The sequence below is a fragment of the Diorhabda sublineata genome, chromosome 8 (assembly GCF_026230105.1).
Source record: "Diorhabda sublineata isolate icDioSubl1.1 chromosome 8, icDioSubl1.1, whole genome shotgun sequence".
Taxonomy (NCBI): Eukaryota; Metazoa; Arthropoda; class Insecta; order Coleoptera; family Chrysomelidae; genus Diorhabda; species Diorhabda sublineata.
Genome location: NC_079481.1, coordinates 2,126,998 through 2,139,530, shown reverse-complemented (window position 1 = coordinate 2,139,530; position 12,533 = coordinate 2,126,998). Strand labels below are relative to the sequence as shown.

The 12,533-nt window shown below is 29.2% G+C and overlaps 3 protein-coding genes across 7 annotated transcripts; all 3 read left to right on the top strand.

Annotated features, from left to right (window-relative positions):
• The first annotated feature begins 3 nt into the window (after positions 1-3).
• On the top strand, positions 4-2,378 carry LOC130447543 (gastrula zinc finger protein xLCGF3.1-like). 2 transcript variants are annotated; one of them, XM_056784417.1, is made up of 3 exons: positions 86-300; positions 370-522; positions 1,105-2,378. In XM_056784417.1, exons 1-3 carry the CDS (start codon positions 156-158, stop codon positions 2,136-2,138), a joined length of 1,332 nt encoding a protein of 443 aa, XP_056640395.1. In that variant the 5' UTR covers positions 86-155; the 3' UTR covers positions 2,139-2,378. The 2 variants fall into 2 exon arrangements, with proteins under 2 accessions (XP_056640396.1, XP_056640395.1); XM_056784418.1 differs by lacking the exon at positions 370-522 and having other exon boundaries at positions 4-300.
• A 720-nt stretch (positions 2,379-3,098) lies between these two features.
• Positions 3,099-8,893, top strand: LOC130447538 (gastrula zinc finger protein XlCGF28.1-like). 3 transcript variants are annotated; one of them, XM_056784411.1, is made up of 4 exons: positions 3,477-3,585; positions 5,757-6,165; positions 6,235-6,390; positions 6,853-8,893. In XM_056784411.1, the coding sequence occupies exons 2-4, from the start codon at positions 5,988-5,990 to the stop codon at positions 7,887-7,889; spliced, it is 1,371 nt and encodes a 456-aa protein (XP_056640389.1). In that variant the 5' UTR covers positions 3,477-3,585; positions 5,757-5,987; the 3' UTR covers positions 7,890-8,893. The 3 variants fall into 3 exon arrangements, with proteins under 3 accessions (XP_056640388.1, XP_056640390.1, XP_056640389.1); XM_056784410.1 differs by lacking the exons at positions 5,757-6,165; positions 6,235-6,390; positions 6,853-8,893 and adding exons at positions 3,099-3,365; positions 3,919-5,401 and having other exon boundaries at positions 3,433-3,585; XM_056784412.1 differs by lacking the exons at positions 6,235-6,390; positions 6,853-8,893 and adding an exon at positions 3,146-3,365 and having other exon boundaries at positions 3,433-3,585; positions 5,757-5,982.
• A 680-nt stretch (positions 8,894-9,573) lies between these two features.
• On the top strand, positions 9,574-12,327 carry LOC130447529 (zinc finger protein OZF-like). Of its 2 annotated transcripts, none has more exons than XM_056784398.1 (3): positions 9,574-9,906; positions 9,976-10,131; positions 10,600-12,327. In XM_056784398.1, the coding sequence occupies exons 1-3, from the start codon at positions 9,729-9,731 to the stop codon at positions 12,123-12,125; spliced, it is 1,860 nt and encodes a 619-aa protein (XP_056640376.1). In that variant the 5' UTR covers positions 9,574-9,728; the 3' UTR covers positions 12,126-12,327. The 2 variants fall into 2 exon arrangements, with proteins under 2 accessions (XP_056640376.1, XP_056640377.1); XM_056784399.1 differs by having other exon boundaries at positions 9,863-9,906; positions 9,947-10,131.
• Positions 12,328-12,533: the final 206 nt, after the last annotated feature.

Below are 12,533 nucleotides of genomic sequence, written 5' to 3'. Positions count from 1 at the left end.
ATTGCATTTGTAATGTGTAATTTTTCTATGGTGTCAACAGTAGTTCCAGATTCCATCAACATAGAAATAAAAAAGAAGATTTCTGAATGTCATAGTTCAAATTTTGGAAAAATAAACAAATTTATTCTTAATATAAAACAGTATTAGTCTATATAATGGATGTGAAACAAGAGCTAGAAGATGCTTTCATTGAAGAGGAAAAATTTGATATCAAAGAACATAATATCAAACAAGAAAACGACAAACTAACATCTGATGAGATAATTTATGAAGAAGAATTAAAGTTTAAATTGGACACAGGTAACTAAAAATCACTATTTTTTAATGAACTATTCAGTATTTTACTAATTGTTTCGGGTTTAAAAATAGATGAGATCCATTCAGATAAAACTTACTCTAATGATAATTTTAATGATGGTTTGAATAAAGGTGTGGTTAATTATCAGACAAGAATATTAAAAAGAAAACTACAAAGAAATCGAACGTCGTTCACAGATTACCAAATTGACTTATTAAAGGAAGGTTAGTTGATATTTACAAACTTGGATATAACATGGTAAAATATATGTTAAGTTAATAGAGTAAATATAATTTGGATATAATAAAGTTTTGATAGCTAATTCTTATTCTGAACCACATACTACCAACACACAATTTACATGTCAGAAAAGATTTAGTAACTAGATTTTGTATACTATCTATAATTTTAGAGCATAGTACTTATAGAAATAAATTTTTCATAAGTGACCACCCCCAGTCAAAGTTTAACAACTTAGTAGTATATTTATATAATTTTATCATTGATAAATGATTTCTTTTTTTCTAATTTTGCTTTTGATTGATTCTAATGATGAAGTAATATGTTGACTTATTTCTCTTTTTCTATCAGTCTTCAACTGATTTCACGATTCTTTTCCACAAGTTGTGATTCCCAGGCATCTTTTTAAGCCTTTAAGGATCTTATTATTGATGGGTATATATACAAATCCTTCAGTTATTCATAAGACCTTCACTTCTCTCGTATAATTTTTATAACTGCCAAAATATGTATCCACACGAAATTTTTAAGGTAGACTCATACTATATAATGATTATTACTTACAGGAAATTTATCTCGTCGGAACTATATGAAGTTTGAAGGTATTTTCATTTGTAAGATTTGTGGAAACTTATGCACTAAGAAATTTGACATCCTCCATCATAATTTCACACATTTTGTTAAGAAACCTAGTCGAAACATAAGTCAGAAACAAAGACTGTTGAAATGTGATTTTAGTTTAATGCCGTTTTCTAAAAGTACTAGTTTAATTCGAAAAAAACTTGCCCAAAAAGATCGTGGCAGTTTAAGTGTACATAAACGTAGTGCAACTTCCAAAAAACCAGTTTTTTGTAATATTTCTCCGAAATCTACGTCTTCAAGTTTAGTTGAACACAAAGATATTAGCATAGACAGAAAAACATTTAAATGTGACATTTGTTTGAAAACTTTTTCAAAGAAATCTAATTTGAATAAACATTTGTTAAGTCACACTACAGAAAAGCCCTTCAAATGTGATGTTTGTTTGAAGACTTTCTCATGGAAACATCACATGAATAGACATTATCTAAGTCACACCATAGAAAAACCATTTAAATGTGATATGTGTTTGAAAACTTTCGCGCAAAAACCTAATTTGAAAGTGCATTTGCTAAGTCACACAGGAGAAAAGCCATTCAAATGTGACATTTGTTTAAAATCTTTCTCACAGAAACATCATTTGAAAATACATTCGCTAAGTCACACTGGAGAAAAGCCATTCAAATGTGAAGTTTGTTTGAAAAGTTTCACGCAGAAATCTTATTTAAATAGACATTTGCTAAGCCACACTAGAGAAACAGCATTCAAATGTGACATTTGTTTAAAAATTTTCTCACAGAAGTTTCCTTTGAATAGACATTTGTTAAGTCACACCGGAGAGAAACCATTCAAATGTGACATTTGTTCAAAAACTTACACCCGGAAAGATTATTTGAATGAACATTTGCTAAATCACACTGGAGAAAAGCCTTTCAAATGTGATGTTTGTTCAGAATCGTTTGTATCTAAATATCGTTTGGTTGTTCATAAACGTTTTCACACTAGTGAACATATTGTTTAATGTATCATCAGTTCGAAGTGGTTAGTCAGAGAGAGTATCGTCAGAATCTTGCATAATCTGCTTTAATGGCTAATTAATATCTGCGAAAAATACTTTTTGGTCTTAAATGACACATGGAGAGGCAGATATACAACATTTCAACTAAAAGTTTCTTATATATTGTGATTTTCTTTTTGTATATAATTTGCTGTAAATTAAAGTTATGTTTTGTAATAATAAACGATTATGTGAGAAAAGGAATTGATTTTCATTTTTGCACACGTACCTTCAATAATCTCTGCCTGGTTAAAATAAAAAACAAGAAGTTTTAACTACTATTTTTATTTTTTCTTCCAAGTATCTTAATTCAAATTAATTTTCCAATAGTTCCAAACAGTTTCTTTAAAAAAACTATCCTGCATCTTCTGCCATTTATCTACAAGAATAAGTGTTTCATGTTCTCAACATTTCATTAATGTATGTTTTTATCGAACCCTAAAGCTCAAAGTTAGATTGCAGTCACCTTATTTTTTCTACAAGATTTCTTATAACATTTGTTAATTTTTTAAAATCATTTCAAAATTTTCTATATTGGTTAATGTTGATTCACATGTATTTAATAATTACAAATTAACTGAAGAAAACATTACATTTATTATATTAACATTGTAACACGTTTTTCTAAATTTAAATTTTTTTAGTATCCCTATACACTAATTTTTATATAGCACGCCTATGGTAAAGCGGATATTGCCTTCTGCCATATGCTAGAACCATCTTTCGCATAAAACTTATTTATTGCTCCTCCTTCTACTTTTAAATAAATAGATGTTGTACTATATAAGGCTAGTTGCTTGCCCTATTAAAATTTGTTTTGCAATCAGTATACAAAATTTAAAAAATTGCGTTTGTTCCGGGTAATTATAAAAATTCTATGGCATCCGTAGAGCGGTAATCAGTAGTTCCAGATACAATCAACATAGTAATAAAAAAGAAGATTTCTAAATGTCATAGTTCAAATTGTGGATAAATAAACAAATTTATTCTCAAATTAATATAAAACAGTATAAGTCTAAATAATGGATATGAAACAAGAGCTAGAAGATGCTTTCATTAAAGAGGAAAAATTTTATATCAAAGAACACGATATCAAACAGGAAAACGACAATTATTTACAACAAACATGTGATGATGTTAAAATGAATGAGATGATTTATGACGAAGACCTAGAGTGTAAATTGGAAACAGGTACCTAAAAATAACTATTTTATAATGAATTTGCTATAACTATTAAGTATTTTACTAATTGTTTTAGACATAGAAGTAGATGGGATGCACTTTGATGAAACTAACTCTGGTAATTTTAATGCTGGTTCGAGTATAGGTCCAGTTAATGATCAGGCAAGATTATTATTTAAAACAAATCGAACGTTGTTTACTGAAGACCAAATTGACTATTTAAAGGAAGGTAAGTTGATATTTACAAACCTATATGTATATTCGTATGGATACAGTTGATATTGAATCTAATTGTGAAAAATGTTTGAAGACAACATGGTAAAATATATATTAATAAGGATAATAGAGTATCCGTCATTAAACATAGAAATTAATATATTTAAGTTTTAGTAGCTAAATCATAATTCCTGTAAAAGAAAGTGCAACGTCTAGAATATTAATACACAAATGAGTCTACATATTGATTTCATTCAGTAAACAATACTTATTGAGCTCCATACTTTATATGTTCCTGCAAAATTTTTAAGGTAAATTCACACTTTATAATGATTATCACTTACAGGAACTGTATCTTGTTGGAAGCATATAAAGCTTGGAGGTATTTTCATTTGTAAGTTATGTGGAAACTTGTATGTAAGAAAATTTTACCTCTACCATCACCATTTTACTCAACATCTTGTCAAGAAACCTCTTCGTAACATAATTAAGAAACAAAAGTTCAGATTAAAACAAAATGTAGTAAACAAATCTGTTCAAACAATGAGTATATTAAAGATGAAACATGCAAATAAAAATGAATTTCGTGTGGATCAGTTGCAGGATTTGATTAATCAAATTAAATCATGTGCAACAAAATCCAGAAGTGATATTCTTACAAAATCTTCTACATCTTCAAGTTTAGATGAATACAAGACTATTTGCATTGGCAGAAAACTATTTGAATGTAATGTTTGTTTAAAAAGTTTTTCACAGAAATCTTATTTGAGTAGACATTTCCTAAGTCACACCGGGGAAAAACCATTCAAATGCGACATATGTTTAAAAACTTTTTCACAGAAATCTCATTTAAATGTACATTTGCTAATTCACACTGGAGAAAAACGATTCAAATGTGACATTTGCTTAAAAACTTTCTCACATAAATCTAATTTGAATGTACATTTGCTAATTCACACTGGAGAAAAACCATTCAAATGTGATATTTGTTCAAAAACTTTCTTACTAAAATCATACCTGAAAATACATTTGCTAACTCACACCGAAGAAAAACCAATCAAATGCGACATTTGTTTAAAAACATTCTCAAGAAAATATGATTTGAATAAACATTTTCTGAGTCATACCGGAGAAAAACTATTCAAATGCAGCATTTGTTTAAAAACATTCACAAGAAAATATAATTTGAATGTACATTTACAAAACCATAAAGAAGTGAAACCATTCAAATGTAATATTTGTTTCAAAAGTTACTCACATAAACATCATTTGAAGGAACATTTGCTAATTCACACTGGAGAAAAACCATTCAAGTGCAACATTTGTTTGAAAGCATTCTCAAAAAAATATCATTTCAATAGACATTTGATAATTCACACAGGAGAAAAGCCATTCAAATGCGACATTTGCTCAAAAACTTTCACACACAAATGTAATTTGAATAGACATTTGCTAAGTCACACTAGAGAAAATGCGACATTTATTTAAAAACATTCTCAATAAAATATCATTTAAAGGAACATTTGCGTTCTCACACGGGAGAAAAGCTTTTCAAATGTGCTGTTTGTTGTGCAAGGAATTGCATGCAATTTCTTCACCCAAAAATAACCTCATACCAATAAATTATGAAACTGTGGAGTCACAATCTGATGACCCAAGACAGTGTTCATTCCTGATCCTCTTCGATATTATTTGGAGAGACAAATCTACAACATTTTGACTTACAGTTTCCAATATTATATTATTTTCTTTTATTACATGATTATATAATATAGTTTGATGTAAATTAAGTTGATATTTTGTAATAATAAATGATAAAATGAAAAAAATTGATATGTATTACTTCCCTTAATTCCGCCAGCTACCTTAATTGAAACTGATTAATCAAAGTACAAACGGACACCCCCTGATTTTACATTATATACTATTTAACCTCACGTCAAATATTTTATTAGTTAATATTTAAACTTGAAATTAATGTCGATTCATAACTTGGCTTTCATAACATAAACAATTTTGGATGACACGAAGAAAAAACCACTGTTTTCTAAGAAACTGCATTAATCATAATCATATCAAAATTGTTTTTTCTATATTGGTAACGGTTTATTTACATTTATTTAATAATTACAAATGAACTAAAAAGAAAATTAAATTTCTGTTCTTTTTTTTAATTTTTTTTAGTACGCCTATGATAAAACGAATATCGTCGTCCGCCATATGCAAGATTTAATTCATGTAAATATATATCGCGTTTGTTTGTGTTCCATTTCGTCTGTATTGGGGTAAACAGTAGTTCCAAATACAATCAACGTAGAAATAAAAAAGAAGATTTCGAATTGTCGTAGTTTAAACTAGGGATTAGTAAACACATTTATCTCAAAATACACTAAAACCGTATTTACATTCTTTGTAATGAATGTAAAACAAGAGCTAGAAGATGCTTCCATTAAAGAGGAAAAATTTGATATCGAAGAACATGATATCAAACAGGAAAACGATGTATATTATTTAAAACTAGCATGTGATGATGTTAAAATTAAAATGAATGAGATGATTTATGACGATGGCCTAGAATGTAAATTAGAAACAGGTACTTGAAAATAACTATTTCATAATGAACTTTGCTGTAGCTATTTCAGTATTTTACTAATTGTTTCAGGCCAAAAAATATATGAGATGCATTCAGATGAAACTTACTCTGGTGATAATTTTAATGTTGGTTCGAATATATGTCCAGTTAATGATCAGGCAAGATTAATATTGAAAAAGAATCAAACAACTTTCACTGATGCTCAAATTGACTGTTCAAAGAAAGGTAAGTTGACATTTATAAACTATATGCATATTCGTATGGATATAGTTGATATTGAATACAATTGTGAACATGTTTAGACACAACATGGTAAAATATATATTAATATAAGGATAATTGAGAACCCGTTATTAAACATAGAAGCGAATATCATATAGTTTTAGTAGCTAAATCATAATTCTTGTAAAAAAAATTTCGTTTCTGTGTGAATTGATGGGTAGAATGATTCAATTTCTGTGATTGGTTTCCCTGTTTTTTGCTTCAAAGGCAAGAACAACTTTTGTAGGATTTTGCTCGTCTTGAAAAATCAATACAGTCCTTTGTTGTTTAGTTTTTTGAAGCATTTCAAAAAAATTCGGTATATAACTTGATGATGCTTGATGTTTTTTTGGCTGTTCCATACTGTATATGTTCCTATGGAATTTTTAAGGTAGATTCTTACTATATAATGATTATCACTTACAGGAACTTTATCTCAACAGAAGCATATGAAGCTTGAAGGTATTTCCATTTGTAAGTTATGTGGAAACTTGTATGTTAGAAAATTTCACTTCTACCATCACCATTTTACACAACATCTTGTCAAGAAACCTCTTCGTAACATAATTCAGAAACATAAGGTCAGATTAAAACAAAATGCAGTAAATGAATCTGTTCAAACAATGAGTATTTTAAAGATGAAGGGTGCCAATAAAAGTAAATTATGTGTGGATCAGTTGCAAGAGTCATTTAATCAAATTAAATCACGTGCAACAAAATCCACTAGTGAAAGTAGTTCAATTAAAAAGTCTTGTATTCATAACGGAGAAAACATCAAATGTGACATTTGTTTAAAAACTTTCTCACACAAATCTAAATTGGATATACATTTGCTAATTCACACTGGGGAAAAACCATTCAAATGCGACATATGTTTAAAAACTTTTTCACAGAAATCTCATTTAAATGTACATTTGCTAATTCACACTGGAGAAAAACGATTCAAATGTGACATTTGCTTAAAAACTTTCTTGTATAAATCTAATTTGAATGTACATTTGCTAAATCACACTGGAGAAAAACCATTCAAATGTGATATTTGTTCAAAAACTTTCTTACTAAAATCATACCTGAAAATACATTTGCTAAGTCACACCGGAGAAAAACCATTCAAGTGCGACATTTGCTTAAAAACTTTCTTACATAAATCTAATTTGAATGTACATTTGCTAAGTCACACTAAAGAAAAGCCATTCAAATGTGATATTTGTTTAAAAACATTCTCGCAGAAATTTTCTTTAAATAGACATTTGCCGAGTCACACTGGACAAAAACCATTCAAATGTGACATTTGTTTGAAAACATTTTCAGAAAAACATAAATTGAAAATACATTTTCTAAGTCACACTAAAGAAAAGCCATTTAAATGCGATGTTTGTTTAAAAACTTTCTCGCAGAAATTTTCTTTAAATAGACATTTGTTAAGTCACACCAAAGAAAAGCCATTAAAATGTGATGTTTGATGTTTGTTCAAAATCTTTTGCATCTAAATTTCCAGAAAAGCGGAGTTTGTACAACAAGAAACAACTGAGAAAACCCCAGGAAAATTACACCGCCTTCAGTTGACGGTTTTGAGGGACAAAGATATCTCATTTTGTGGAGAGCTTACAAACATTGTTCCTAAAGTTAACATGATGCAGTATTCTGTTTCATGAATTGGTTAGATTTGTTTGTGATAACCGAGAGATTAAATTCCAGAAAACAAGCCAAGATCTTGGCAAACATATGTTTCCAACAGAACTGACAACAACTTATCAACAAACCAACCAAAATTCCCAATCAAGTGACTTTGCTAGCTTCTTAGACCTATTTCTAACAATAGACCCTGATCTGCACAATGCGACTGTATATACACCAATTGGAACATCAAATCACTAGTAAATTACAGCAACGTGTACTGAAAATCCAAACTTAGGATCCACCTAGACTATGTAAAGTTTGTCATTATAGGTTAAATAGAAGCATCTAAAGGATTTCCTTGGAATGTTTGCTTTAATTCCAATGGTCCCTTACTGTGAGCGAATGGGATTTTAAGAGTAATCACTCATTCGAGAGTCAATCAAAAGCGAAATTGCTGCTTATCATAAAGGGAGCACAAATTCTAGTATCCAGAAATACATACAAGCAGACCATAGATGCATACAATGAGAGAGTGAAAAGCAAACTTCTCAATCTCCTAAATGATTCAAGAAAGTCGAAATAAATTTATAGAATCCAATTTTGACCAAGAACGTCCAATTTTTGATTATATTAAACCCATAAAACACCATTTTGCACCAATTGAACTTGGAAAAACCAATTTTTGACCTAATTAACTTTAAAACTTTTTCCATATTGTTTGAAGCACCATATCCACAACATTCTATACACAGTTTCCAATTTATTGTTATTTTCTTTTAGAATTTAATTGTTTGCTGTAAATTAAGTTTATATTTTGTAATAATAAATGATAAAATGAATTAATAAATTGCTTTTAATTGTTGCACCTAACCTACCTTCAACAATCTGTCTAGTTAATATAATAAATAAGAAGTCTTATCTATTATTTTCATTCATTCCGCCAGGTATCTTAATTCAAATTAATTAATCAAAGTACTTCAGTTTAGTAAACGAATCAGGTCAAACAATAGATATTATTCAGATGTAGGGTGCAATTAAAAATAAACTGCAAGATTCCTTTAATCAAATCACATGCGGCGAAATCAAGAAGTGAAAGTAGTTCAATTAGAAAACCTCTTATTCACTTGCCCTTTTCTGATTTAGCTCAAAAAAAGCGTGAAAGACGCATTTACCCGATAACATTTAAATGTGACATGTGCTCAACAACTTTCTCGCAGAAACATTCCTTGAGTAGACATTTGCTCTGTCATATGGGAGTCAAGCCATTTAAGTGTGACGTTTGTTTAAAAAATTTTTCGCGAAAATATCATTTGGATAGACACAAATTGAGTCATAATCATATCAAAATTGTTTTTTCTATATTGGTAAAGGTTTATTTACATTTATTTAATAATTACAAATGAACTAAAAAGAAAATTAAATTTCTGTTCTTTTTTTTTAATTTTTTTTAGTACGCCTATGGTAAAACGGATGTCGCCGTCCGCCATATGCCAAATTGAATACATGTAAATATATATCCCGTTTGTTTGTGTTCTATAGCGTCTGTATTGGGGTAAGCAGTAGTTCCAAATACATTCAACGTAGAAATAAAAAAGAAGATTTCGAATTGTCGTAGTTTAAACTAGGGATTAGTAAACACATTTATCTCAAAATACACTAAAACCGTATTTACATTCTTTGTAATGAATGTAAAACAAGAGCTAGAAGATACTTCCATTAAAGAGGAAAAATTTGATATCGAAGAACATGATATCAAACAGGAAAACGATGTATATTATTTAAAACTAGCATGTGATGGTGTTAAAATTAAAATGAATGAGATGATTTATGACGATGGACTAGAATGTAAATTAGAAACAGGTACTTGAAAATAACTATTTCATAATGAATTTTGCTGTAGCTATTTCAGTATTTTACTAATTGTTTCAGGCCAAAAAATATATGAGATGCATTCAGATGAAACTTACTCTGGTGATAATTTTAATGTTGGTTCGAATATATGTCCAGTTAATGATCAGGCAAGATTAATATTGAAAAAGAATGAAACAACTTTCACTGATGCTCAAATTGACTGTTCAAAGAAAGGTAAGTTGATATTTATAAACTTATATGCATATTCTTATGGATATAGTTGATATTGAATACAATTGTGAATATGTTTGGACACAACATGGTAAAATATATATTAATATAAGGATAATAGAGAACCCGTTATTAAACATAGAAGTGAATATCATATAATTTTAGTAGCTAAATCATAATTCTTGTAAAAAAAATTTCGTTTCTGTGTGAATTGATGAGTAGAATGAATCAATTTCTGCGATTGGTTTCCCTATTTTTTGCTTCAAAAAGCATCGTGCAAGAACAACTTTTGTAGAATTTTGCTCGTCTTGAAAAACCAATACAGTCCTTTGTTTAGTTTTTTGAAGCATTTCAAAAAAATTCGGTATATAACATGATGATGCTTGATGTTTTTTTGGCTGTTCCATACTGTATATGTTCCTATAGAATTTTTTAGGTAGATTCTCACTATATAATGATTATCACTTACAGGAACTTTATCTCAACAGAAGCATATGAAGCTTGAAGGTATTTCCATTTGTAAGTTATGTGGAAACTTGTATGCTAGAAAATTTCACCTCTACCATCACCATTTTACACAACATCTTGTCAAGAAACCTCTTCGTAACATAATTCAGAAACAAAAGTTCAGATTAAAACAAAATGCAGTAAACGAATCTGTTCAAACAATAGATATATTAAAGATGAAGGCTGCCAATAAAAGTAAATTATGTGTGGATCGGTTGCAAGAGTCGTTTAATCAAATTAAATCACGTGCAACAAAATCCACTAGTGAAAGTAGTTCAATTAGAAAGTCTCGTATTCATAACGGAGAAAACATCAAATGTGACATTTGTTTAAAAACTTTCTCACACAAATCTAGTTTGAATGTACATTTGCAAAGTCATACTGGAAAAAACCCATTCAAATGCGACATTTGTTTAAAAACTTTCTCATGCAAATCTAAATTGGATATACATTTACTAATTCACACTGGGGAAAAACCATTCAAATGCGACATATGTTTGAAAAGTTTCTCACATAAATCTAGTTTGAATATACATTTGCTAAGTCACACTGGAGTAAAACCATTCAAATGCGACATTTGTCCAAAAACTTTTTTATATAAAAATAGTTTAACCACACATTTGCGTTATCATACAGGGGAGAAACCATTTAAATGTGACATTTGCTTAAAACAATTTTCAGAAAAAGTATCTTTAAAAGTACATTTGCGTAGTCACACTGGGGAAAAACCTTTCAAATGTGAATTTTGTTTGAAAACTTTCTCACACAAATCTAATTTGAATAGACATTTGCCGAGTCACACTGGAGAAAAACCATTCAAATGTGATGTTTGTCCAAAAACTTTTTCACAAAAAAATAGTTTAACCACACATTTGCGTTACCATACAGGGGAAAAACCATTTAAATGTGACATTTGTTCAACACAATTCTCAGGAAAAGTATCTTTAACAATACATATTCGTAGTCACAGTGGGGAAAAACCTTTCAAATGTGATATTTGTCCAAAAACTTTCTCAAAGAAATATAATTTGAAAAGACATTCGCTAAGTCACACTGGAGAAAAATCATTCAACTGTGATATTTGTTCAAAAACTTTTTCACAAAAAAAAAGTTTAACTACCCATTTGCGTTATCATACAGGGGAAAAGCCATTTAAATGTCACATTTGTTCAAAACAGTTTTCAGAAAAAGTATGTTTAACAAGGCATGTTCATAATCACACTGGAAAAAACCCATTCGAATGCGACATTTGTTTAAAAACTTTCTCATGCAAATCTAAATTGAATGTACATTTACTAACTCACACTGGGGAAAAACCATTTAAATGCGACATTTGTTCAAAATCTTTCTCACAAAAAAATAATTTAACAACACATAAGCGATATCATACAGGGGAGAAGCCATTTAAATGTGACATTTGTTTAAAAACTTTCTCACATAAATCTAGTTTAAGTGTACATTCGTTAATTCACACTGAAAAAACCCATTAAAATGCGACATTTGTTTAAAAACATTCTCAAAAAAATGTCATTTGCCAAGTCTCACTAGAGAAAAGCCTTTCAAATATGATGTTTGTATCTAGATATAGTTTGATTGTTCATAAATGTTTTCACACTGGTGAACATATTGTTGAGTGAATTATATAAATTAGTTGAGTGTAGTGAAAGGTTTTTGAATAAATTAAGAACATAAGAGACATTATTTATTAATTTACCCCACGAATAGAATTTTTTCCTTAATTCCCTACAAAATAATATAGCACGCCTATGGTAATGCCGTCCGCCATATGCTAGAACCATTCTGTGTTTATTGCTTCTTCCTTTACTTTTAAATAGATGGATGTAGTACTATTCTGTGCTAATTGCTTGCCCTACTGAAATTTGTTTTTCACTCAAAAT